The sequence below is a fragment of the Balaenoptera physalus genome (assembly GCF_965194825.1).
Source record: "Balaenoptera physalus genome assembly, chromosome: 12".
NCBI lineage: Eukaryota > Metazoa > Chordata > Mammalia > Artiodactyla > Balaenopteridae > Balaenoptera > Balaenoptera physalus.
Window position 1 is genome coordinate 49,797,890 of NC_138897.1, and position 25,460 is coordinate 49,823,349.

General features: G+C 35.8%; 1 protein-coding gene across 5 annotated transcripts in view; it reads left to right on the top strand.

The window, feature by feature from the left end:
• TRAPPC8 (trafficking protein particle complex subunit 8) overlaps positions 1–25,460 on the top strand; it is an 89,457-nt gene that overhangs the window by 55,358 nt on the left and 8,639 nt on the right. For 4 of the 5 annotated variants that reach the window (XM_082415977.1, XM_082415976.1, XM_082415979.1 and 1 more), the window contains 7 exons: positions 6,426–6,868; positions 8,214–8,361; positions 9,572–9,668; positions 17,635–17,703; positions 17,794–17,852; positions 20,201–20,374; positions 23,358–23,459. In XM_082415977.1, the coding sequence (XP_082272103.1) occupies positions 6,426–6,868; positions 8,214–8,361; positions 9,572–9,668; positions 17,635–17,703; positions 17,794–17,852; positions 20,201–20,374; positions 23,358–23,459 (1,092 nt within the window). The remainder of the gene's footprint in view (positions 1–6,425; positions 6,869–8,213; positions 8,362–9,571; positions 9,669–17,634; positions 17,704–17,793; positions 17,853–20,200; positions 20,375–23,357; positions 23,460–25,460) is intronic. The other variant, XM_082415978.1, reaches the window with a different exon arrangement.

The following is a 25,460-nucleotide window of genomic DNA, read 5'->3' on the forward strand; positions in this document are numbered from 1 at the left end:
GGTAGATTAATTTTAGACTTTGGTTGCACTTTTAAATTCTTGGGGACTTCCCTGGCGGTCCAGTGGTTGAGACTCTGTGCTTCCACTGTGGGGTTGTGGGGGGTGCGGGTTTGGTCCCTGGTCGGGGAGCTGGGATCCGGCGTGCTGTGTGGTGCAGCCAAAAAAAAGCTGATGCTGAACAGATGTAATTCGCAAAGATAAGGTAATCATGCAAATTAGCATTAAGTCACAGTCAGGTTGTAAGATATAATCCTCAAAATACTAATGGAAGTTGAGAAAAACCTTCTGAAAGAACACTTTGGTTGTTATTAAAATCAATGGCTCTTTCTGGGTAGGACATAAAAATACAGGAGTTAATTCTTGTAAAAAATTTAAGCAATATAGATAATTTTTATATGAATAAAACCAATATTCCCTTCACTTTCTTTGTATCCCACCTTGTCATACTTTCATGCCATCTTTTAGTTGCAAAAGATAGAAACTGATGCTGGGTAGCATAACCCGCCTCCCCCCACCAATATTATTTAGTTTGAAGGATTTTGGAATATCTCATGGAAACTAAAGTAACATAGAACAGTAGGTCTCAAGGAAGAATAAGGACTCAGCAGCTCCAGGGAATTCGTAAAGCCTTTAGAAAGCGTTACTTTTTTTTTTTATTTTTATTTTTTTTAAAGATTTATTGATTGATTGATTGATTGATTGCTATGTTGGGTCTTCGTTTCTGTGCTAGGGCTTTCTCTAGCTGCGGCAAGTGGGGGCCACTCTTCATCGCGGTGCGCGGGCCTCTCACTATCGCGGCCTCTCTTGTTGCGGAGCACAGGCTCCAGATGCGCAGGCTCAGCAGTTGTGGTTCATGGGCCCAGTTGCTCCACGGCATGTGGGATCCTCCCAGACCAGGGCTCGAACCCGTGTCCCCCGCATTAGCAGGCAGACCTCAACCACCGCGCCACCAGGGAAGCCCAGAAAGCGTTACTTTTGATATGACTTCAGTCTTACAACTTCTGGTCTTTGTGCCACTTCATTACAAATTTCAAGTTTCTAGGAAAGAACTATGGCCCACCTTGAATCAGGTGTTTACCTGAGAGGCAGGCCAGTGGCACAGCCATGAGGTATAAGTGTGAACACTGGAAGGAGGGCCTTCCTCCTGCATCCTCAGGTTTCCCTAGTAGGGGAGTTAGAAGTTTAGTCATTCACCTTCAGAAAGTGCCAGTGATTCCAAACTGATGTTTCTCTTTTCAGACCTTTCGCTGTACACTTATATATATTTTTAGTAATCATACTGCACATTTTATCCTGTGACTTGCTTTTTGTCTTTAACAACAAAACTTGGTCTGTGTTTTCAATCAGTAAAATTCTTTTTTAACAGCTAGATAAGGTATTCCTTTATTCAGATACATTATAATGTATTTTAATCATTTATGTATTGATGAGTGTGGTTCTAGTTTTTCATCATTACTGACAGTTCTGCAGTAAACATTATTTACATATTTTGTTCATGTTCTAGTTTAGGCTAGGCTTTTAGAAATGGAATTGTTGGGTCAATCATGCAATATACTATAAAATTACCTTCAGCAAGGCTGTAGGAATTGACTCTTTTCCTTCAGAATGAGAGTGCCCATTGCTTCATGTCTGTGCCGTAATGGATACTATCAGGTTTTTTGTTTTTTTTTTTAACTTCTGCAAATCAAAATGGCATTTCTTTGATAACAGGGTTAGTCAATCTTCATTTTTTTGGTCCGTATGATTTTTTTCTTCTGTAAGTCCATATGATTCCCTTTAATTGGTGTTACTTCCTTTTTCTCATTGGATGATTTTATGGGTACTAATCCTATAGTGGTGGGGTAGGTAACATGCTCATGAAAACGGTGATGTGTGTGTGTTGAGGGAAAGGTATTGTTGAGCTGCATGTATTCTGCCCAGATTTTACACTTGCTTAATTATGTTGCATTTAAAGAGTTGTATAGGGCAAATAAAAGACTCATTAAAGACTGATGGCAGTGCCAGTTTCTGGTTGATAAATATTTGCACATACTTTAACTTTGATTTGGTGTCTTTCACCACTTAAAGATTTTTAACTTATATTAAATCATTCTTAACTGATAGTCCTTTAACTCGGTTGCTTCTAAGTTTTATATTTACTTACAGAGACTTCCGTAGTCAAAACTTTTTATAGTTTTATTGTTTAGTGTCTTTGCTTTGAAATCCAAGGGAATATACTCTCTGAATGTCAGGGGGTAGGGATCAAACTTTGTTTCTAGTCCCAATTACCATTAATTGAATATTGGCAACTTATTATGGCATCTTTCTAATATACTAAAATCCTGAAAGTATATTATGCAGATGATACCTATTCTCCTTGACATTTCTTCTGTTTTTGTGTCAGTTCCATACGCTTGTTTATCATCTTTTTTTAATTTGGCAAGCCGAGGCCTGCTCATAATAATTTTTTTCTTACACTTGTGCCACTTTTGTCCAAGTTTGCAAGTTCCCACAATAATACAATAATGAAAATTGGCATTTTTATTACAATTGCATTGCTATAGCTAGGAGTTTTGAGACTGAAGATGAAATGAGTTGGGATCCAAATGTTATTTTAGGGCTATTCAATACCATTGTAGTTTAGAAGTCACTAACTAATAAACATTTTGCTTAGGATTGTATATGCAAGAATTTGCTAGAGCTTACTTGCAAAAGGGGAGATTCTGACCTCTCTGGTTAAAGTTTTGAGATAAATCAGTAGAGAATACCAAAATACTTAGTTTTTATAGATTCTCCTAGCTTATGGTTTTCATTATACCATATCAGTTAAATGTTCTTCAGTTATTAACACTGTTAAATGTGCCAATGGTTTTTAAGTGCAATGCTTCTCAGGCACACATTGTTAAGGATAGAGCTTAGCTTTTCATAAGCCCATCTCTAATTATTTGATCTTGGAAAGTTTCTTCACTTATAAAATGAGGAAAGTTGAACCAGTTGACTTTAAGTTTGTTTGACTTTAAGTTCTATTTAACTCAACAGTCTTTTTTTTTTTTTATAAAAATTTCTTTTATTTATTTATTTATTTATTTATTTTTGGCTGTGTTGGGTCTTCATTTCTGTGCGAGGGCTTTCTCTAGTTGTGGCAAGCGGGGGCCACTCTTCATCGCAGTGCGCGGGCCTCTCACTGTCGTGGCCTCTCTTGTTGCGGAGCACAGGCTCCAGACGCACAGGCTCAGTAGTTGTGGCTCACGGGCCCAGTTGCTCCGTGGCATGTGGGATCTTCCCGGTCCAGGGCTCGAACCCGTGTCCCCTGCATTGGCAGGCAGACTCTCAACCACTGCGCCACCAGGGAAGCCCCTCAACAGTCTTTAAATTTACATTCATCTTGTTTTTGATATTGCTGGTTCTGTACTTAACTTTGCCTCTTGCATACTATAGTATTTTTGTTTTGTTTTGTTTTTAAAATTTTATTGTTATAGATGCAATTCTCCCTGAAAAGGGTGTTTTAGAGCAGAGGACCTCTTGTTCTACATAATACAGCAACTGGTGTTTGGTTAATTAAACAAAAAAGCTTGTAAAGTGAATAACCAAAAAAACCATAATAGATCCATACCCTAAACATTAATTGAAAACATACAAATATCCATTTATTTACTATTTTGGGGGTGTGGGTTTAGGTTAGCGGTCTTTTCTATGAGTTCTTTGTGTTGGTATGGGTTTCCTAATATGAGTTTCATTTCATCTTTCATGCATTCTTCCACATCCATAAGTTGACATTTTAAGTTTCCAGTTTTGGTTTCTTCAGAGTGAGAAGCTAAGGGAAACTGTCAAGTAATCTAAGTACAGTATATGCCTAGATTTTATCTACAGATAAAAGTTGTACTTTAAGGTATAAAAGAGGGTGGGTTTAGTAGAAAGCCAAAAGCTACTAATGTTCAGTTCCATAAACATCACTTAGTATTTTCTACTGAAATACTAGAGAATTTGGTTAATCCAACAGACATGGTAGGATGGAGGTTAGTTAAGAGACCTTATATTATACTTGGATGAACAGTAGTATACTTTAATATTAGTAAAAAAAAATCATAGAATATTCCCATTCCTAATATCTTATGTCAGAAATATTTTATAGAGTTTGAAGTGTTTAAGGGAGTAGTGAAAGAAGTAATCAATCTACAACATCTGATGAAATAGTCTCTAACAGTATATATTTATCAAAACAAGATTGAGGATGAAAATTAGGGAAACTCATTGAGAAAAGATAATTAAAGTGTCATGTGTTAACTCTCATGTGTATAGCATACTGAAAGCAGACAGTGAGCTATGAGCTGTATCTACTTAGAAATATTTTGTATTTAAGTTCTGTTGGAGAAAAAATGGTGTCATTCCAAAACATTTTCTTCACTTATTAATTTTTAACATTTTGTTAGGATAAATTTTAACATAGAAAAGCAGAAATAAGAGCAGGCCCCTTCAGGTTCTCACTGCATAGGCAGTAAGTTGTGTATATGTAGTTTATTCAACCAGACTTGTCTATCACTTGTGTGCAATCACTTGCTGTTACAGATAAAACCACAATGAATAACCTTTGCATATCAGTTTTATACATTACGTATATGCATATCACACATATATCTTTAGGATAAATTAGTAGAAGTCACATTCCTGGTTCTTGGTCTTATTTTCCATTAAAATTTGAAGCTGTCCAAAACACCACCTGTTTAAAAGGACTTTTAGGGACTTCCCTGGTGGTCCAGTGGTTAAGAATCCGCTTTCCAGTGCAGGGGACGCGGGTTCAATCCCTGGTTGGGGAACTAAGATCCCACACGCCATGGGGCAGCTAAGCCCGCACACCCCAACTACTGAGCCTGTGTGCCGCAGCCAAGAGCCCACGTGCTGCAATGAAAAGATCCTGCGTGCCACAACTAAGACCCAGTGTAGCTGCCCCCGCCCAAAAAATAAATAAAATAAAATAAAGGACTTTCAGCAACAGTGCATTTGAAGTAAAAGCTAGATACACTGGTTCTCCTTAGAGTCAACATAGTGTATTTAGTAAAACCTTTATTCTGAAGGTATATTACACAATATCCTACAAGTGGTGTATCCCTGGTCTTATTCCATCACCCTTCCCATTCTACCAGTGCTGTAGCCTTATTGATGGTATCTGGGCATCGGTGTGTGTTTTAGTGTGTCTTTACAGTACTCTATTTCACTTGTTACTCATGCAGTTGTTTTTGATAGAACAACTCAAAATTGATATTCCCTCACAAATTTTCGCTTATTTGACTAAGCTTATTTGATACTAGCTAATTAGTACATCGTCAGTGTCTTCAGTATAATGCTATACTTAGTTTATTTTTTCCCATCTTCTTAATCTGTGTTTTGGATTTCTCCCTTAATCCCTTATTTTCTCATGTCCATTTTTAAAGCTTCTGATTTTCCCAGATTTTATCTGATTCCTTAAGAATACGGCCATAATGAAGTCCTATTCAATCTTAGATTAAAAGACACAGATATTTCCACTGGACTTTCATAACTCCTTTGGGACAGCCAGCTGTAACTTTATTCCTCATACTGTTACCTTTATATTCTTCCTTTCTTAGATGCTGTCAGAGTACTTCTGACATTTATTCTTCTGGATCTTTTAAATGCAAATGACTTACTGGATGATTTCGTTAGCCCGTATTTCCATCTCTTATCTGAAATCCTGAGGCCAGGCATGTGTTGGAAGTCAATTTTTTTTTTTTTTTAATTTTTAGAAATTGTGCATATACATGTGTGTTTTTATCTAAAGCATTATGTGACCCCTGTTGGGTTTGTGGCAGCACCTGGTAATCAAGCACATTAACGTGGCTTGAGTGAACCACATGAATATCACACTAAATGGAAAAGGCTATAAAGAGCCTCCATTCGTCAGATCAGGTTTTGCTTCCACACAGGTTACTGAAAGCCTGCGGATGTTCAAAGATACCAGCTTTTTAAATTATACATATGGAATCATGCATCTATATGCTTTTCCCTTTTAAGACCTATTGTGCATCTTTTCATTTTAATGATTTATAAATAGATAGTTGAGCTACTTTTTAAGTCGACAATGTTAAGGGTTTTACAGCTGATCATTGTTCATGTAACCACGCTAAATTACTTATAGCTTCTCTTGTCCATAATCTACACAGTTGTGAAAGTTTTGCCGGTGGCCCTCTAGTTATTGACATTGTACCTTTAATTCATAACTCTGAAATCTGCTACTGAGTGAAACTGGTCTCTGTCTCATCCTCTTTTTTAAAATGGAGTTCTTAATACCAAATACCCAGGGAGGTATCAAAGAGAATTAATAAAATACTTGTAAACCTGTAGTAAAGAAATACAGCATCTTAAAGTGTTATTAATTAGAGGTTCAGAATTTTTAACAGACAATATAATAATATTTTTTCCCTCCAATGCAGGTGTTCTTTATACATTTTCCTACAGGACTTCTCTGTGGAGAAATCCGAAAAGCATATGTAGAATTTGTCAATGTCAGCAAATGTCCTCTTACTGGATTGAAGGTTGTTTCTAAACGTCCAGAGTTCTTTACTTTTGGTGGTAACACAGCTGTTCTAACACCACTAAGTCCCTCAGCTTCTGAGAACTGTAGTGCTTACAAGACTGTTGTGACAGATTCTACCTCTGTGTGTACAGCACTCATATCATCAGCTTCTTCTGTAGACTTTGGCATTGGCATAGGAAGTCAGCCAGAGGTGATTCCTGTTCCCCTTCCTGACACTGTTCTTCTGCCTGGAGCTTCAGTTCAGCTACCAATGTGGTTACGTGGGCCAGATGAAGAAGGTGTCCATGAAATTAACTTTTTGTTTTACTATGAAAGTGTTAAAAAGCAGCCTAAAATACGGTGAGTATTATAAAACTTTTTAGGTTTAACCTCTGTGTCTAATATATATAGATATATATACACCCATTCAAATAAACATTTTGATATTTGTTAACATATGTCATAGTTTACTAAGAAATTACTCCCTTCCAAATTATGCATGAAGTTTATATCTGAGGTTGTCCCTAATCTAACTGTAAGTTCTAAGCAGCCAAAAGTGGAAAAAATTAAGCTACATTAATATTTTTCATGCTTCTTTCTATAAACTTCATGATTCTTTGATACAGCTAAGTACTATGGCCAGAGTTATCACATAATAATGAAATTCACAGGTATCATGTATTAAAACAGGGTGTCATTTGTATATGAAGACAACTTTCCTACAGTCATCCTTTTTAAAGAAAATTATTCTGTTTTACTTTTCCTTTTCCCTAGTGCCCTCCCCTGCCTCCCAAAATGTATGTATTTGCAGAGCACATGATTTAGGTGGTGTTATGGGCATTGCTGAAGAAATCAAACCTAACTGACTTACACAAGGATCTGTAGCCTGTAGCTCAGTAGAGTATTTTATGATAATGCCGTTGTCATTTTTACAAAATTAACCTGGAATAATAGTGCTACATTTTAAAATTTAATAAAATATCTTGTAAGGCTTACTGTGAGAACAAAAAGATATAATATTTGTAAGGACAGGTACATTTTAGGTCTTCGGTAAATGTTAATTCCCCTTGCGAAGGTGATAAAGAGTTCTCTGGCCAAAGCAATCCATTAAGGCTTTGTAGAATGTAGTAGTGGTAAAATGAGCTTCCAAAGAAAGTAAAGATTTCAGAATTTGGATCAAAGGGGATAGGCAAGAGAGTAGTGGGTATTCCAGGAAGTAACTGTATATATGAATGAAAATTTCCAAGTTGGGAAATATGAACTGCATATAATTAGTTTGGCTACAGTATAAAATGTATAAAAGGGGAATAAAGGTTGAATTGTAAAGCTCTATTGTGGAGAGCCTTAAATGCCAGGTGAAAGTTTGGCATTTACTTGGTAGGCATTCAGTCATTAACTTTGGAACTACTATAAGACGAGGTATAATCAAGACGACTATATGATGATTATTTTCATGTACTACACTGTGGCTGAGTTTGATGAGCAGGGAAAAAGGGAGACTAATAGTTTTCTTCCAAACTGAGAATAAAGAATTGAACTAATGTTAGGCTAACTAGATAATTTTACCTTATTGTATCTGTCTTGGTTTTTTTAGAGTATAAATTGTCCTGAGGGTGAATAGGTTTTAAAAAGCTTTATTTGGAATTAGAGAAACATAACACTGGGAGAGGGTCTTAGATTAAATTTGTAATTTTTACTTCTTTAGTCACAGAATATTAAGACACACGGCAGTCATTTGTACCAGTCGATCTTTGAATGTGCGAGCCACTGTCTGCAGAAGTAATTCTCTTGAAGATGAGGAGGGCAGAGGAGGCAATATGCTAGTCTTTGTGGATGTGGAAAATACCAATACCGTAAGCTGGTTTAAAACTAAATTTTGTCTTTAATCATATTTTAAGTGTATCCTTTGTTTTTCGTAATGATTGTTTTTTCCTTCACAGGACAGCATGAGCTAGGAATTTAGGAATGTTCATATAGAATAGAATGTAAAAACATGTTAATTCTCAATTTGCTTTGTAATTTTATCCCTCAGTACTTCAAATAAAAGGATCTAGTGGTATTAATATAGTATATAATCATATGGTATATGGCCATATACCAGTAATTCAACCCAAAAAAGATCTCATAAAGTGCTTTCTAGTCTCACCATTGAGGATGTGTTTTGATGTGCTGAAATTTACAAAGTTCTGTTAGGATTTCACATTCAGTATTAACTTGATAACCCCTCACTTATACATTTCCAACAGTACCATTTCCTTTATATAAAGCATTTCAAACATTTTATCATTCCTGTTTATGTACTCTAAATATCAAAATGAATATTCTTGAAGAAGGAAATGTTGTCTTATTAACGTAGAATCTTAGCTTCATATTGATTCAGTTTAGATACCTATTTGAAATGTTACTTATTATTTCTGTAATGTCTTTTTTCTTTTAGCTTCATAAATTTGTATGGTCACTTCATTTTAGGACATTTAAGGTCTGTGTGCTGATACTTCGGTGATCTTACCAAAAAATGAATATTTGTAAGAGTAAGAACATGTGAATAATTTCAAATTAGCTCCTATTCAGGAGAATAAAAAATGTATGCAATTTAAATAATTTTATGTACATTGACTGTATATTGGGATTCTGTTCTTTGTTGCTTTTTGCCTTAACAGGAATGTGAGAGAAAGATCAGAAGAAATAAAAGTGCTATGATTTTGATTAAAAATTGACAGTAAATAATTTTTGCTATATTAAATAACTCATTATAATAGATTCTAATAACTGAATGCCTTTCAATATTTAAAAATTTGCCACTGGGAGTATATTATAATTAAATCTATTTCGTGAATAAGATGATGACTTATGTGTTTTAAGAATGTTTATAGAGGGATTTAAATAATTTACATTTCTGAAATGTATTGTTAATTTATTTCAAAATAAAAATTTCATCTTATGTTAATTGATACTGACTTTGGTAGCAGTGTCATTCTCATTATTCTATATTAGAATAATGTTATCAATATTCTACGTTAGTGCTCCTCAATCCTGAATGACTCTTTTATTTCTTTTTGATAGAGTGAAGCAGGTGTTAAGGAATTCCATATAGTACAAGTATCAAGTAGTAGCAAACACTGGAAGTTACAGAAATCTGTAAATCTCTCTGAAAACAAAGGTTTGTGCCTTTATCCCTCTTCATAATAAATTCTGATATCTTCCTTGGTTGATTATATTTTTTTCAGAACAGTACCAGAATATCATAAGATTATTGGTGCCTTTTTTTTTTTTACTCATTTAAATATCTGTATATACTTTGCTATAATTATATCATATATTACATCATATCAAAGTCCTTTTTTTTAACATCTTTATTGGAGTATAATTGCTTTACAACAGTGTGTTAGTTTCTGCTGTATAGCAAAGTGAATCAGCTATATGTATACATATATTGCCATATCTCCTCCCTCTTGCGTCTCCCTCCCACCCTCCCTATCCCACCCCTCTAGGTGGACACAAAGCACTGAGCTGATCTCCCCGTGCTATGCGGCTGCTTCCCACTAGCTATCTGTTTTACATTTGGTAGTGTGTATATGTCCATGCCACTCTCTCACTTCATCCCAGCTTACCCTTCCCCATCCCCGTGTCCTCAAGTCCATTCTCTATGTCTGTGTCTTTAATCCTGTCCTGCCCCTAAGTTCTTCAGAACCATTTATTTTATTTTGTTTTTAGATTCCATATATATATGTATTAGTGAATGGTATTTGTTTTTCTCTTTCTGATTTACTTCACTCTGTATGACAGTCTCTAGGTCCATCCACCTCACTACAAATAACTCAATTTCGTTTGTTTTTATGGGTGAGTAATATTCCATTGTATATATTGCCACATCTTCCTTATCCATTCATCTGTTGATGGACACTTAAGTTGCTTCCATGTCCTGGCTATTGTAAATAGAGCTGCAATGAACATTGTGGTACATGACTCTTTTTGAATTATGGTTTTCTCAGGGTATATGCCTAGTCGTATGGTAGTTCTATTTTTAGTTTTTTTAGGAACCTCCATACTGTTCTCCATACTGGCTGTATCAATTTACATTCCCACCAGCAGTGCAAGAGGGTTCCCTTTTCTCCACGCCCTCTCCAGCATTTATTATTTGTAGATATTTTGATGATGGCATGCTGACTGGTGTGAGGTGATACCTCATTGTAGTTTTGATTTGCATTTCTCTAATGATTAGTGATGTTGAGCATCCTTTCATGTGTTTGTTGGCAATCTGTATATCTTCTTTGGAGAAATGTCTATTTAGGTCTTGCCATTTTTGGATTGGGTGGTTTCTTTTTTTGATATTGAGCTGCATGAGCTGCTTGTATATTTTGGAGATTAATCCTTTGTCAGTTGGCTTTGTTTGCAAATATTTTCTCCCATTCTGAGGGTTGTCTTTTCATCTTGTTTATGGTTTCCTTTGCAGTGCAAAAGCTTTTAAGTTTCATTAGGTCCCATTTGTTTATTTTTGTTTTTATTTCCATTTCTCTAGGAGGTGGGTCAAAAAGGATCTTGCTGTGATTTATGTCATGGAGTGTTCTGAGTATGTTTTCCTCTAAGGCTTTTATAGTGTCTGGCCTTACATTTAGGTCTTTAATCCATTTTGAGTTTATTTTTGTGTATGGTGTTAGGGAGTGTTTTAATTTCATTCTTTTTCATGTAGCTGTCCAATTTTTCCAGCACCACTTATTGAAGAGGCTGTCTTTTCTCCATTGTATATTCTTGCCTCCTTTATCAAAGATAATGTTACCATATGTGCATGGGTTTATCTCTGGGCTTTCTATCCTGTTCCATTGATCTGTATATCTGTTTTTGTGCCAGTACCATACTGTCTTGATTACTGTAGCTTTGTAGTATAGTTTGAAGTCCGGGAGCCTGATTCCTCCTGCTCCGTTTTTCTTTCTCAAGATTGCTTTGACTATTGGGAGTCTTGTGTTTCCATACAAATTGTGAAATTTTTTGTTCTAGTTCTGTGAAAAATACCATTGGTAGTTTGATAGGGATTGCATTGAATCTGTAGATTGCTTTGGGTAGTATAGTCACTTTCACAATGTTGATTCTTCCAATCCAAGAACATGGTATATCTCTCCATCTGTTGTATCATCTTTAATTTCTTTCATCAGTGTCTTATAGTTTTCTGCATACAGGTCTCCTTAGGTAGGTTTATTCCAAGGCATTTTGTTCTTTTTGTTGCAGTGGTAAATGGGAGTGTTTCCTTAATTTCTCTTTCAGATTTTTCATCATTAGTGTATAGGAAAGCAAGAGATTTCTGTGCATTAATTTTGTATCCTGCTACTTTACCAAATTCATTGATTAGCTCTAGTAGTTTTCTGGTAGCATCTTCAGGATCCTGTATGTATAGTATTGTGTCATCTGCAAATAGTGACAGTTTTACTTCTTTTCTGATTTGGATTCCTTTTATTTCTTTTTCTTCTCTGATTGCTATGGCTAAAACTTCCAAAACTATGTTGAATAATAGTGGTGAGAGTGGGCAACCTTGTCTTGTTCCTGATCTTAGTGGAAATGGTTTCAGTTTTTCACCATTGAGAACGATGTTGGCTGTGGGTTTGTCATATATGGCCTTTATTATGTTGAGGTAAGTTCCCTCTATGCCTACTTTCTGGAGAGTTTTTATCATAAATGGATGTTGAATTTTGTCAGAAGCTTTTTCTTCATTTGTTGAAATGATCATATGTTTACTCCTTCCTTCAGTTTGTTAATATGGTTTATCACATTGATTGATTTGTGTATATTGAAGAATCCTTGCATTCCTGGGATAAACCCCACTTGATCATGGTGTATGATGTTCTTAATGTGCTGTTGGATTCTGTTTGCTAGTATTTTGTTGAGGATTTTTGCATCTATGTTCATCAGTTATATTGGCCTGTAGTTTTCTTTATTTGTGACATCTTTGCCTGGTTTTGGTATGAGAGTGATGGTGGACTCAGAGAATGAATTTGGGAGTGTTCCTCCCTCTGCTATAGTTTGGAAGAGTTTGAGGAGGATAGGTTTTAGCTCTTCTCTAAATGTTTGATAGAATTTGCCTGTGAAGCCATCTGGTCCTGGGCTTTTGTTTGTTGGAAGATTTTTAATCACAGTTCAATTTCAGTGCTTGTGATTGGCCTGTTTATATTTTTTATTTCTTCCTGGTTCAGTCTCGGAAGGTTGTGCTTTTCTAAGAAGTTGTCCATTTCTTCCAGGTTGTCCATATTTTTGGCATATAGTTGCTTGTAGTAATCTCCCATGATCCTTTGTATTTCTGCAGTGTCAGTTGTTACTTCTCCTTTTTCATTCCTAATTCTCCCTTTTTTTCTTGATGAGCCTGGCTAATGGTTTATCAATCTTGTTTATCTTCTCAAAGAACCAGCTTTTAGTTTTATTGATCTTTGCTATTGTTTCCTTCATTTCTTTTTCATTTATTTATGATCTGATCTTAATGATTTCTTTCCTTCTGCTAACTTTGGGGTGTTTTGTTCTTCTTTCTGTAATTGCTTTAGGTATAAGGTTAAGTTATTTATTTGAGATGTTTCTTATTTCTTGAGGTAGGATTGTATTGCTATAAACTTCCCTCTTAGAACTGCTTTTGCTGCATCCCATAGGTTTTGGGTCGTCGTGTTTTCATTGTCATTTGTCTCTAGGTATTTTTTGATTTCCTCTTTGATTTCTTCAATGTTCTCTTGGTTGTTTAGTAGTGTATTGTTTACCCTCTATGTGTTTGTATTTTTTACAGATTTTTTTCCTGTAACTGATATCTGGTCTCATAGCTTGTGGTTGCAAAAGATACTCGATACAATTTCAGTTTTCTTACATTTACCAAGGCTTGAATTGTGACCCAATATATGATCTATCCTGGAGAATGTTCCATGAGCACTTGAGAAGAATGTGTAATCTGCTGGTTTTGGATGGAATGTCCTATAAATATCAATTAAGTCCATCTTGTTTAATGTATCATTTAAAGCTTCTGCCTCCTTATTTATTTTCATTTTGGATTATCTGTCCATTGGTGAAAGTGGGGTATTAAAGTCCCCTACTATGATTCTGTTACTGTCAATTTCCCCTTTTATGGCTGTTAGCATTTGCCTTATGTATTGAGGTGCTCCTATGTTGGGTGCATAAATATTTACAATTGTTATATCTTCTTCTTGGATTGATCCCTTAATCATTATGTAGTGTCCTTCTTTGTCTCTTGTAATAGTCTTTATTTTAAAGTCTATTTTGTCTGATACGAGATTTGCTACTCCAGCTTTCTTTTGATTTCCATTTGCATGGAACATCTTTTTCCATCCCCTCACTTTCAGTCTGTATGTGTCCCTGGGTCTGTAGTGGGTCTCTTGTAGAAACCATATGTATGGGTCTTGTTTTTTATCCATTCAGCCAGTCTGTGTCTTTTGGTTGGAGCATTTAATCCATTTACATTTAGGGTAGTTATCGATATGTATGTTCCTATTACCATTTTCTTCATTGTTTTGGGTTTGTTATTGTAGGCCTTTTCCTTTCTTGTGTTTCCTGCCTAGAGAAGTTCCTTTAGCATTTGTTGTAGAGCTGGTTTGGTGGTGCTGAATTCTCTTAGCTTTTGCTTATCTGTAAAGGTTTTAATTTCTCCATCGAATCTGAATGAGATCCTTGCTGGGTAGAGTAATCTAGGTTGTAAGTTTTTCCCTTTCATCACTTTAAATATGTCCTGCTACTCCTTTCTGGCTTGCAGAGTTTCTGCTGAAAGATCAGCTGTTAACCTTATGGGGATTCCCTTGTATGTTAAGTGTTGCTTTTCCCTTGCTGCTTTTAATATTTTTTCTTTGTATTTAATTTTTGATAGTTTGATTAATCTGTGTCTTGGCGTGTTTCTCCTTGGATTTATCCTGTGTGGGACTCTGCGCTTCCTGGACTTGATTGACTATTTTCTTCCCCATATTAGGGAAGTTTTCAACTGTAATCTCATCAGATATTTTCTCAGTCCCTTTTTTAGTCTCCTCTTCTTCTGGGACCCCTATAATTTGAATGTTGGTGTGTTTAATGTTGTCCCAGAGGTCTCTGAGATTGTCCTCAATTCTTTTCATTCTTTTTTCTTTATTCTGCTCTGTGGTAGTTATTTCCACTATTTTATCTTCCAGGTCACTTATCTGTTCTTCTGCCTAAGTTATTCTGCTATTGATTCTTTCTAGAGAATTTTTAATTTCATTTATTGTGTTGTTCATCCTGGTTTGTTTGCTCTTTAGTTCTAGGTCCTTGTTAAATGTTTCTTGTATTTTCCCCATTCTATTTCCAAGATTTTGGATCATATTTACTATCATTACTCTGAATTCTTTTTCAGGTAGACTGCCTATTTCCTCTTCATTTGTTTGGTCTGGTGGGTTTTTACCTTGCTTCTTCATCTGCTGTGTATTTCTCTGTCTTCTCATTTTGCTTAACTTGCTGTGTTTGGGGTATATGTTTTGCAGGCTGCAGGTTCGTAGTTCCCGTTGTTTTTGGTGTCTGCTCCCAGTGGGTAAGGTTGGTTCAGTGGGTTGTGTAGGCCTCCTGGTGGAGGGGACTGGCACCTGTGTTCTGGTGGATGAGGCTGGATGTTGTCTTTCTGGTGGGCAGGATCATGTCCGGTGGTGTGTTTTGGGGTGTTGGTGAACTTATTATGATTTTAGGCAGCCTCTCTGCTGATGGGTGGATTTGTGTTCCTGTCTTGCTAGTTGTTTGGCATACAGTGTCCAGCACTGTAGCTTTCTGGTCGTTGAGTGGAGCTGGGTCATTTTTTTTTTTCTTTTTTTTTTTTTTTGGAGCTGGGTCTTAGCGTTGAGATGGAGATCTCTGGGAGAGCTTTCGCCGTTTAATATTATGTGGGGCCGGGAGGTCTCTGGTGGACCAGTGTCCTGAACTTGGCTCTCCCACCTCAGAGGCTCAGGCCTGACACCCGGCCAGAGCACCAAGATGCTGTCAGCCACACGGCTCAGAAGAAAAGGGAGAGAAAGAGAGAGAAAAAAAAAGAATAAATAAAATAAAATAGTTATTAAAATAGAAAAAAATTATTAAAAATAAAAAAACAAGAAAGTAATTAAAAAAGAGAGAGAGAAAGAAAGAAGAGAGCAACCAAACAGAAAAGCAAATCCCCCATTGATAAGAAGTGCTAAAAACTGTACTCAAAAAAAAAAGAAAAAGGACAGTCAGACCCCTAGGACAAATGGCAAAAGCAAAGCTATACAGACAAAATCACACAAAGAAGCATACACATACAGACACAAAAAGAGAAAAAGGAAAGAAAAAAACATATATAAAGGAAGAGAGCAACCAAATCAATAAACAAATCTACCAATGATAATAAGCTCTAAAAACTAAACTACGATAAACAAAACCAGAAACAAATTAGACACAGAAAGCAAACACAGTTGCTCCCAAAGTCCATCACCTCAATTTCGGATGATTCATTGTCTATTCAGGTATTCCACAGATGGAGGGTACATTAGGTTGATGTGGAGATTTAATCCGCTGCTCCTGAGGCTGCTGGGAGAGATTTCCCTTTCTCTTCTTTGTTCGCACAGCTCCTGGGGTTCAGCTTTGGATTTGGCCCCGCCTCTGCGTGTAGATCGCCTGAGGGCGTCTGTTTGCCAGACAGGACGGGGTTAAAGTAGCAGCTGATTAGGGGGCTTTGGCTCACTCAGGCCTCGGGGAGGGAGGGGTATGGAATGTGGGGCAAGCCTGCAGTGGCAGAGGATGGTGTGACGTTGCAACAGCCTGAGGCACACCATGTGTTCTCCCAAGGAAGTTGTCCTTGGATCACGGGACCCTGGCAGTGGCGAGGTGCACAGACTTCTAGCAGGGGTGGTGTGGATAGTGACCTGTGCTTGCACACAGGCTTCTTGGTGGCTGCAGCAGCAGCCTTAGTGTTTCATGCCCCTCTCAGGGGTCCGTGCTGATAGCCATGGTTCATGCCCGTCTTTGGAGCTCGTTTAGGCGGTTGATGACTTTCTTATAATTAACTTTTGTAAGCATTAAATTGTGCTTTCATTACTTTACATGACTGTAAGTGAAATTACAGTGTTAATCGATTTTTTCCCATCTTTTTATTCCACATCTTTTCTATTTGTATATTTTTTTTCTTTTTTAAAAATTTCAATTGTAAAATCAGTGCCTGAATACATGGTCACTGTCAAAATTTCAAACAGTACAGAAACATATAGACTATAATTGAAAGTTTCTCTTTGTTTCCTTTACTATTGGAAAGCTGGTTTTTCTGTGTATAACCAAACTTGTGTGTTGATTGGCTTTTCTGTATATTTGCATACACATATAACTTTAAACAAAAGAATATGCACACTTATGATACATACTGTCAAACTGGTTTCCAAAATATTTCCATCATTTTATCATCCTGCTAGTAGTATGAAAGTGCTTATTTAGTGCTTGTAAGAGTAGATTGAAGCTGGCAAAATATTTACTGTTTCTGGAAAGAATTGTACAATGTATTTTAAAAGATTTAAAAAAATGTTTAAACTCTTACCTCGCTTCATAGTAATTCTTATTTTTGGAATTTATACAGAGGAATTAATTCAAAATATAAGAAGATCCATATATTCAGAGCAGTTTATTGTAAGATTATGTTTAATAGGGAAAAATCAAATGGAGCTTTAATGTGAATTAAGCTACAACTCAGATTATTTTGTGGTCATTAAAATATGTAAGCTTTTAAAATGTGTTGCAATAGTGGGAAAATGCATCACAGCAAAGTATGTGCATATAGTAATATTGGTATAAATCATCCATATGAAAAAAATATTGATAGAAAATGAAGAAATGATAGAGTGGTGGAATTGTGGACTCCCTGGCTCCCAAGTTCTAATTTTTCAAATTTTCTGTTTATCTGTAATGTCATACATATCTGAATATATATATGTGCATATGAACATGCATTTCAAGAAAATTTAATCTTACCCTTTTAAAGAGCTGAATGAGATTTGCTTTATTGAGAGGAAAGCAAAGATGTTTTTCATTAAACACTATTTATAATTATGAAATATTTTCCAGTGTGACTGAAGAAGTCTGAGTAATGAATTAGGTTTTACCATGTTATAAACTGAGAAAGATATTTGAAATTTTCTCTTTTCTTTTCCTAGATGCCAAACTTGCCAGTAGGGAGAAGGGAAAGTTTTGCTTCAAGGCAATACGGTGTAAGGAGGAAGAAGGTAAATTCATTTTACTGTCACACTTTGTTAAATGGTCATTTTATATTTCATGCCAATGATATGATTAGTTTGTTCTCCCCTGTTTTTTAGTTGCTACACAGTCCTCAGAAAAATATACCTTTGCAGATATCATCTTTGGAAATGAACAGGTATGCAAATAAGCACAATAACGTTTGATTTTAAAAGTCACAGTCTGGAGTATCTTGACTGGTTTGGTAAAACTGTTGCTTTAGTAATCCCCAAATTCTTTGGTGGATGAACATGTCAGCTTTGTTGGGTTTTGCAACTTGTCTTCATGCCCCAAAGCAAACAAAAATGCTTTATGGAATATAGCATTTTAATTAGTTATTTAAATTTAACTTTCTTTTAGAGTGTAAGATACTCATGAAATAAGTTTAGTCCTTGGGATTAAAGAAAGAAACAGGATTATATGAAGGAACCTGTTTATTTGGGAACATGGTCACAGTGGAACATACAGATGATAACCCTCTGAATTTGGGAATATCATATGGTTCTGTGACCCAAATAATAAGCTGTTTTGTAATTTTAAATGTATTATTGACTAGGGCAGTGATGCTCCCAATAATTATATGTTAGAACCACCTTGAGAATGGTTTTCAAACTTTGAAATAATGTGCATATAAGTCACCTGGGGATCTTGTTAAAATGCAAATTCTCTGTCAGTGGGACTGGATGAGACCTCGGGTTCTGAATTGCTAAAGCTCTGAGGTGATCTTGAGGTTATCAGTCTGCACCCTCTATTTTTTTTTAATTTATTTATTTTATTTATTTTATTTTTGGCTGCGTTGGGTCTTCGTTGCTGCACACGGGCTTTCTCTAGTTGTGGCGAGTGGGGGCTACTCTTTGTTGTGGTGCGCGGGGCCTGTCATTGCAGTGGCTTCTCTTGTTGCAGAGCACGGGCTCTAGGCGCGTGGGCTCTAGAGCACAGGCTCAGTAGTTGTGGCGCGTAGGCTTAGTTGCTCCGCAGCAGGTGGGATCTTCCTGGACCAGGGCTCCAACCCATATCCCCTGCATTGGCAGGCGGATTCTTAACCACTGTGCCACCAGGGAAGCCCTGCACACTCTATTTTTTATCTAGAGAATTTTTATAAAAATGAAAGCTTTGCTGTCCCACCTCTAAAAGCTCTGGCTCATACTTTGGGTAGAGTTTGGGAATACACATTTTCATCCAGCTCTGCAGATAATCAGAAGAGGTGATTTGGGGACCTGCTTTGAAAAATACTGGACCAGATTCCCTGTCGTTTTGTGCTGTTACTGGTATTTTTTCTTTGTGTTCTTCTCCTTGATAATTCCAAACATACTTAGACTTATGTATTGCGCTTATCATTTGCCTTCATCTGACCCACTCTTTGTACTATCTTTTGGCCATTTGAGGAAGCAGCTATTTAGAAATATCCCAGAGCACCAAAAGTCCAATAATTCCAGAATGAGTATGCCTTTTGGACACTGTGCTTCCTTGCTTCCTGAATGGTTGAATTTTAGCTTTTAGGACTTCAGTTGTTTGCTTTGTTTGTGTCTTTTTTAAAAAATTCCCTAGAAACATCATCAGGACCCTTAAATTATATTAAGGTTGTAATTTTTATTGTATTTGTTGTTAGTAATTTTGTATAGGAGCACTGCAGATGGCATAAACAAAGACATTTTCCCTTTTGATGAATCTTACTTACCAGAACTTACCAGGCACTACACGTTAATGAGATAACTATGTGGACAGTGGTTTACCAGAAAAAGTTCATGTCTAAGGGGGAAAATATATGTATTTATTAATATTTAATAATTAACTTGAAGCTTAACAGCTATGTAATATAGTTTATAATGCAGGAAATTGTTAAGTGTAGAGATTTTACTATGAAACACAGTAGTCCATTAATTAAGGGAAATTCTGTTAGTTCTGAGTCTGTTTAAAAATCTTTTCTCTTGTTGTCTCCCTTCAAGTATAAAAGCCAGGTTAATGCCAGTGGCTTCATTCGTTCTGTTTCTTTGGATATCACTTAGTCTTCCAAGTATTTGAATGGGAAATATTTGTGTTTTTTCATAGTTAAAAAAATCATAATTTCCTTTTAACAATTTACCTTTTTAAAAATTGAAGTATAGTTAATTTACGATGTACTGGTTTCAAGTGTACAGTAAAATGATTCAGTTATACATATATATGTTGTTTGTCAGATTCTCAACTATTCACTTTTTATTCATTTTCTTAGAGATACCCATTTGCCCTCCCTGGGTACTTAGAAGGTCAAAGCCAATGTCATGGAAGTGTAAATTTATGAATTTAAGCTTCGAACTTTAAGATTCAGGGTAATTTGTGCCAAATATTTTAGGTATTCAGGTCTTAGGGTGGCCTCCTTGTATTCAACCAAATTGATAAGAAATTACTGAATAAGCCTTTTGGGTATATGTAAGTTGTAGAAATATAAATTTTGGCAGGGTATATCTAATTGAAAGCACATACAGACAAACGATTTTCTTTTAACAGATAGTAAGTTCAGCAAGCCCGTGTGCAGACTTCTTTTATCGAAGTTTATCCTCTGAATTGAAGAAACCACAAGCCCAGTCTTCTCTGCATACAGAAAAGCAGTCAATAGAGGACACTATGAGATTAATTCAGAAGTGCAGTGAGGTGGATTTGAATATTGTTGTATTGTGGAAGGTATGTGTTGTTAAATTATTTCAGCAAGCCTCACTTATACTTGATTCTTACACTTATACTTGATTCTTAAGCTGAAGAGTAAATGTAAGCTGCTCTTTATATTTTCTCTGCTTAAATTTTCGAATTTGAATATTGAAGTAGTTTTATAAGTTTTTCAACCGTTCCAAAATAACTTTTTTTTTTTTGCCTAAAGGGAAGAATTCATTCAAATTAGATGACTTTCTTCTGTGTTACTTATTACTTGTAAGAGGTACTGAGAATATTGTAGACATGATAAGCTCCATGAAAGCAAAAATGCTGTTATTAAACTCTTTATTGTGAGCATTTTCAAACTCTGAAAAGGGAAAAGTAGCACTATGAACCTCTAAGTACCCATTACTTAGGCTCCAACAACCACTAATTTGCTGCTGTTCATTTTCATGTATTCCTTTACTTTGCTTTTATTTTTACCTTCCTTTATTTTTTAGCTGTAGTATATATTTTTTAATGACATATTTCATCTTCTTTTATGTGTACTTCTAGCAGATGAGGACTTTCTTGTTTAATATAACCCCACCATATTATTATCTCTATGCTTTTATATATACTTCAAGCAGATGAGGACTTTCTTGTTTAATGTAACCCCACCATATTACTATCTCACCCAAATTAACAGTAATTCTTTACAATTATCTAGTTGTTGGTCTGTGTTGAAATTTTTCAGATTATTTGAAAATGTTTTAATTAAAAAAAAAAATCAGATTCAACTAAGATTTGCACATACACATGACAGACCAGAATGAGGTTGTTTAGGCATTGGTCTTCCCTAAAGTTAACTATAGTGCAGAAGAGGTTTATTTTTCACAGTACACCCTTTTGTATCTTAAGTATGTATCTTTTTTTTCCACTGTAGAAATGATTCTACAGTGAAATTTAGGATCTTGCCCAGGGGTATTCACCTGTACTATGTGAGGAGGTTTGATTTTGTATTGTCTGATATAAGGCCTAACATGGAGACATGCTCATGGTAGATGATTAGAACATGTTATTTTAAATTGATTCAGATGTTCTAAAGTGTTAAAGTGTTCTTTTTACTAAACTGCACACTTTTAAGTAAACTTTCTTGAAACCAAGCTGGCTTTACATGAATTCCAGTAAAACTGCTTAAGCAAATTGATACTTTTGTTGACTGTAGAAGGTGAAGGTGTTTAATGTTAAAAAGATAAGTTACACGTTATTAGTTTGAAATCAAATGTACTTGAAGCTTAGAATCAAGAGAATCCTGTTTTCAGGCTCAGTAGCATTACCCCTTAATGTAAACCAAGCATCCATTAAATGTATAGTAGACCTTTGGCATTTGTAGCTGTCACTCCACAGATTCCTGCCATGTAACAATTTGTAATATTCATGAGACAAGATTTTGAGTAATGTGTGCTGTATTCTGTACTCATCGTTGAGCCCACAGTAACCTTGGTGGGGGCGGGGCGGCGAGGGGTTATCTTTCAAAAACTCACCCTGAATAAAAACCAGTTACTAGTATTGCTGATCATCATTGAAGAAGAAGAAAACTACCCAAGATTATGATACTCCTTAGTTAGAAAATGGAAGTTTGAATAGATTACTGGACGGGATATTAAGTTTGGTAGGGGCTAGTAGCTATGATAAGTTTATTATTCAACTCATTTGAGGAAGTGACTAGTAGATTTTCTTTAGTGAAGGCTCTAGATAGTGCACAAAGGACCCCCTTGAATGAAAGAAAACTTGACAAGTCATTTAAATTGTGGAGTTGATGCATAGGGAACATAGTACTCTAAAAAAATATGATTCAGGAGAAAACTAAGACCTTGGACAACATTTTTGTTAAAAAAATTAGTTGGTAAGGGGGTATAGTATAACTTGTAACCGATCTTAACCAAAAATACAGGTTTGTTTTGAAAAACTAAGACTTTGTGCAGGAAAGAGAATGCATTATAGGATTATGCATGGCTATGGGTGACTTTCGTTTGGTCCCTGAGACCATTGGAAAAGATGTGTGACCTGTCTCAGGACGTTATCTATCAGTTGTCATCCTCTCTTGATTAAAGGTCGCCCCATCAAGTATTTAACTCCTCCTGCATTTCTGGGTTGTGCATGGCTGGGTGCTGAGCAGGTCCTGGGCCTGCCTCTGCCTTAGTGCAGCACTTCTCCCAGTGTGATTCATGGATGACAAATTGTCACTCATGATAAGTATAGAAATTGAAAAGAAACACTTAGGAATGTTCATAGCATTCTGAGTAGTTTTGAATCTGTTGAATCTAATAGTAAAAAAAATTGGGCTTATCAAAAAAAAAATTTAAGCATCTCCATTTGCATAATGTGACAGTACCAGTATATCAGAGCCATTTACAGATTTTATTTTCTCCAACACAGAAGAAGTTCAAGAAGAAAAGTTATGTACTGGAGTAAGTGTTTTAATATAGATGAGATCAGTTCATTGTATAGGAAGAAAAAAAGCCTTTTTTTTTCTTTTTTCTTTTAAGCATATGTATCAATACCTAAATTTAAGATCTCCAAGGACATGGCATTTCCACTTCTAGGATTTATGATTGTACTCACTGATTTTGCTCCACTATGTGATAAACCCTGGTGCATTTCAGAAGCAAGACTATAAGAAAAAGCCTTTTGCCTGTATATTGGCAGTCCAGTAAAGAAAAAAACTTGTGTTATGGTATAGCACTGTTCTTTTGGACTAGTTTCTTAAGCGCTCTAGAGAAAATTGGAAAAGATTTCAAGATGTGTCTCTCACGTATCCAGGCCAGCTGTTTTATATTGAGGCAGAGCAGATTTTGACAGATAACTTAATTGATTGAATGAATGAACAAAAGTAGAAATGCTGACACAGCCATGAGTGTTGGTAATTGATAGTTATTAGCCATAATACCTCTGCTTTCCATCAGATACTGCACTGGTTACTTTTGAGGTTACTGCCAAGCAGGCTAACATTTCTGTGCTTTGTACTTCTCAGGCATACGTAGTGGAAGACAGTAAGCAGCTTATTTTGGAAGGTCAGCACCATGTTGTTCTTCGCACTATAGGAAAAGAAGCTTTTTCATATCCTCAGAAACAGGTAATGACAGAGTTCGCTTTGGGGCCTTCCTGTGAACTTGTGGGGTTTTTTGTTTGGTTGTTTTTTGTGTTTTTGAAGGTGTCTGGTTTGTGCAAGCGTTTATATTGGAATTTGAGTTGGGGCTTGGTGGCAGAAAGCTGATTAAAATTAGAAATGAACATAAATTGATTTTAAAATTCACTAGCACTTCATAAGAGTATTAAGATGCATTTGTGATCTTGGAGTTTCCTAAGATATATTCTTTATTGAATCTAGAACTCACAGTTAGCTTGAGAGGAAGGGAACCATATTCTCTATATTATCTTGTTTGTTGTTTAACAGGCCCATACCATTGCAGAACTCCATGGGGCCTATCATACAGTGTAAAGGATGCCCTCTGGAGTTGTGCAGCAGCTGGTAATACTGTTTATTTTCTTACTTTTCCTAAAATACTGTTTAAGCTTACCAAAAGTTCTCATAGTATGTGTAAATATTTAAACCCAAATCTGTTTCTTATTTTAAGAAAATTGTTTTTCTCAAACTGATTTGATTAGTTAAAAAAGTCCCAAGTTTTAGTTGCAAATTATCATATTTTGATAATTTCGGACGTCTCAAACAAGGCAAGATTTTTCACTTAGAAAATGAAACAAAGTGATTTCTATAAAATTCACTCAAGTTATAGTCCCATTTTACTAAAACACTGTGTAGGGCATATCCTTTTTATCCTCTGTATTTCACCTTTGAAATACTTTATATTCTCTTTATATGATTAACTGAGTTGGGAGATGCAGCATGTTCATCATACTGAGAATAATATATTTGGAGCCCAGAGACTTGCAGATTGATGACCTAGTGCAGGTTACTCGCATAACTTGATAAACTTTTAGCTTACATATAAAACAGGGGTAATAGTACTTTATACCTTGCCTCTCTTGTGACGGGACTGTCTGTCATAAGGTTGAATCAAACCCTTATTATGAAACTACTGTACAAATTGTCCAGCACTCATTGGGAAAATACTTGCTGTTGCTTTTAAGCTAGAAGAGAGGGAAGCTCTTCTAAATATTCCCTCAGTAAATTACCTTCAGGTTTTTGGTATCCTTTTCTGGCCGTTGTTCGTGTGTGTTCCTCCTGGTAAGTGGTGTGTAGAGATTCATTTAGTATAATTTAGAAGTCTCAAATAACAGCTTGTTTTTCTTAGATGATTAGATTATAATAAACAGTAGTACATTTTTTGAACTTTTTATTAAAGTGTAACGTACATGCAGAATAGTGACTAGGTCACTGACTTTTCACAAATTGAAGAACACTCCAATATAAGGAGGACCCAGATCAAGAAAGAGAACGTGACCCGCCCTGCAGAAGTTCTGCTCCTGCTCGCTTCCCTCCTCCAGAGTCAGCCTCTAGTCACTTTTCTCTCACTCATAAGTCAAAAGCAGTTTTAATTCTTGCTTTTGCAGCTGTATAAATCAAGGGTCAGCAAACTTTTTCTGAGAAAAGCCAGATGGTAAATATTTTAGACTTTGCTGGCTCAGATTCTTTGTCAGAATTACTCATCTGTTGTTTGGAGTCCAAAAGCAGCCATAGCCAGTGTATAAACAAATAGATGTGGCTCTGTTTCCATAAAACTTTCTTTACGTAAAGAGGAGGCAGGCTGAATTTGGCCCATGGGCTGTAGTTTGCCAGTCCTTGGTGTAGATCAGAATCCAGCTAGGCTAGCAGGAAATTAAAAAATCAAAATTTTCTGGACAGTGAAGGAAAATGGAGAAAAAAATTACCAAGAAAGCAATAATAATACTAGAAGTGGGACATGATTCTCTATTTTCATTCAGACGATAATAATATTTATTGAAATGTTTACAGTGTGCCTCACACTAGCTATATTGAGACTTTTACATGTATGTTAATCTTCAGTTAATATAGTTAAGGCACTATAATCTGTAAAAACTCAGCAAGCTATTTTCAAAAAATGACTCTTTAAGGCAATTTTAGTTTTTCAACTATTAAAACAGATGCTATACA